Below are 1,957 nucleotides of genomic sequence, written 5' to 3' on the forward strand. Positions count from 1 at the left end.
GCCGGTGTCGCCGGCCTCCTCCTCGCCGGCCTCGCCGGCGTCGCCGTCGCTGCGCTGCGGGCTCTGCGGGCGCGGCTTCGGCTCGGCGGCCGCGCTGGCCTTCCACGCCAAGCTGCACCGCGGGCGCCGCGGCCTGGCCTGCCGGCACTGCGGCAAGAGCTTCATCCACGTCAAGCGCCTGCAGACGCACGAGGTCGGCTGTCGCGACGGGGACTCGGCTGCCGCCGCCGTCACTGCTGCCGCCACCACCACAATAACCACCACCACCACCGGCGTCACCGGCGGCGCCGCGTCGGCGGCGCCCAAGGCGGGCAAGAAGGCGCTGCTGCTGCGGCACCGGGCGCTGCTGGAGCCGGGCCCGGAGCAGGAGCCGGTGGTGAAGGTGGTGGACGGGCAGGTGCTGTACCTGTGCGGGGTGTGCCACCGCTCCTACATGACGCTGTCCAGCCTGAAGCGCCACGCCAACGTCCACTCGTGGCGCCGCAAGTACCCGTGCCGCTACTGCGACAAGGTGTTCGCGCTGGCCGAGTACCGCACCAAGCACGAGGTGTGGCACACCGGCGAGCGCCGCTACCAGTGCATCTTCTGCTGGGACACCTTCGTCACCTACTACAACCTCAAGACGCACCAAAAAGCCTTCCACGGCATCAGCCCGGGGCTCATCGCCTCCGAGAAGACGCCCAACGGCGGCTACCGGCCCAAGCTCAACGCGCTCAAGCTCTACCGGCTGCTGCCCATGCGGGCGCACAAGCGGCCCTACAAGACCTACAGCCAGGGCGCGGTGACGGACGAGGGGGGGGTCCTGCTGCCACCCCCCGCCGCGCCCGGCGGCGACGCCCCGGCGGCCCCCGCGGCCTTCCCGGTGCCGCCGCCGCGGCCGGAGCCGGCGTCGGTGATCGCCTACGGCCGCGCCGCACCCTCGGTCATCGTCCGCGGCAGCGGCGCCGCCGCCTCCGTCATCGCCTACAACGGGCGGGCGGCCGAGGAGGCGCCGGGCGTGCCCGAGGTGCCGGCGGCGCCCGCGGCGCCGGCGGTGCCCATGAAGAAGCAGGTGCTGCGCGACTACATCGAGGCCCAGCGCGCGGCGGCCGCGGCGGCCGACGGCAACAGCGGCAACAATGACGGTAGCAACGGCGCCGCGGCGCCTGCCCCCAACCCGCCGCCCGGCACCGGGACCCCCGCGGGCAGCGGCACCGGCAGCGGCGGCGGCGGCGGCCGCACCATGACCTACGTGGCCAAGCCGGCATACGCCGGGTCGGCGGGCGAGGGGCTGTGCCAGATCACGGTGCGCATCGGCGAGGAGGCCATCGTGAAGCGCCGCATCTCCGGCAACGACCTGCGCGGCGACACCGCCGGCACCGGCACCGCCGGCGACGCCTCGCCCGCCGCCCGCGACGACAGCGACGCCGAGGACCGGCTGTGGCGGCCCTACTACTCCTACAAGCCCAAGCGGAAGGCGGGCGGCGGCGGCACCGGGATCCCCGGCCTCGGGCCCCCCGGCGTGGCAGCGTCGGCGTCGGCCAAGAAGCCGCGCTGGCGCCGCAAGCTGCGCTCGCTGCGGTGGGCGCCGGGCGACGACGACGACGGCGGTGACACCGGCGCCGGGGGGGACGGGCGGCGGCGGCACGAGCGGCAGCACCCGTGCCGCGTGTGCGGGAAGAGCTTCACGGCGCTGCGGAAGCTGCGCAAGCACCAGCGGGGACACGACGCGGCACCGGCACCGGCACCGGGGACGGGAGGGGGGTCCGGCGGCGTCCCCGGGGCCCCCCCCCCGGGTGGGGCGTCGTCCGTCGCTGCGCTTCGCCTGCGCCCGCTGCGCCAAGGTGTGCAAGACGGCGGCGGCGCTGAGCCGGCACGCCAAGCGGCACCGCGCCGACGACGACGAGTCGACGCCCCCGGAGTCGCCGCCGCCCCCCGTGTCGCCACCCCCCGTGTTGTCACCCCCTTCTGCCACCAC

The 1,957-nt window shown here is 76.0% G+C and overlaps 1 protein-coding gene across 1 annotated transcript; it reads left to right on the forward strand.

Moving 5' to 3' along the window:
* Nucleotides 1-4: 4 nt before the first annotated feature.
* On the forward strand, nucleotides 5-1,949 carry ZBTB4 (zinc finger and BTB domain containing 4; the record flags this gene model as incomplete). The annotated part of the gene is given in 2 exon segments (XM_027633418.1): nucleotides 5-1,732; nucleotides 1,734-1,949. Coding segments are annotated over 2 exon segments (1,944 nt in total), but the record flags the coding sequence as incomplete, so codon positions are not given.
* Between the last annotated feature and the right edge of the window lie 8 nt (nucleotides 1,950-1,957).

The sequence above is a fragment of the Corapipo altera genome, unplaced genomic scaffold (genome assembly GCF_003945725.1).
Source record: "Corapipo altera isolate COAL_440 unplaced genomic scaffold, ASM394572v1 59194, whole genome shotgun sequence".
Classification (NCBI taxonomy): domain Eukaryota; kingdom Metazoa; phylum Chordata; class Aves; order Passeriformes; family Pipridae; genus Corapipo; species Corapipo altera.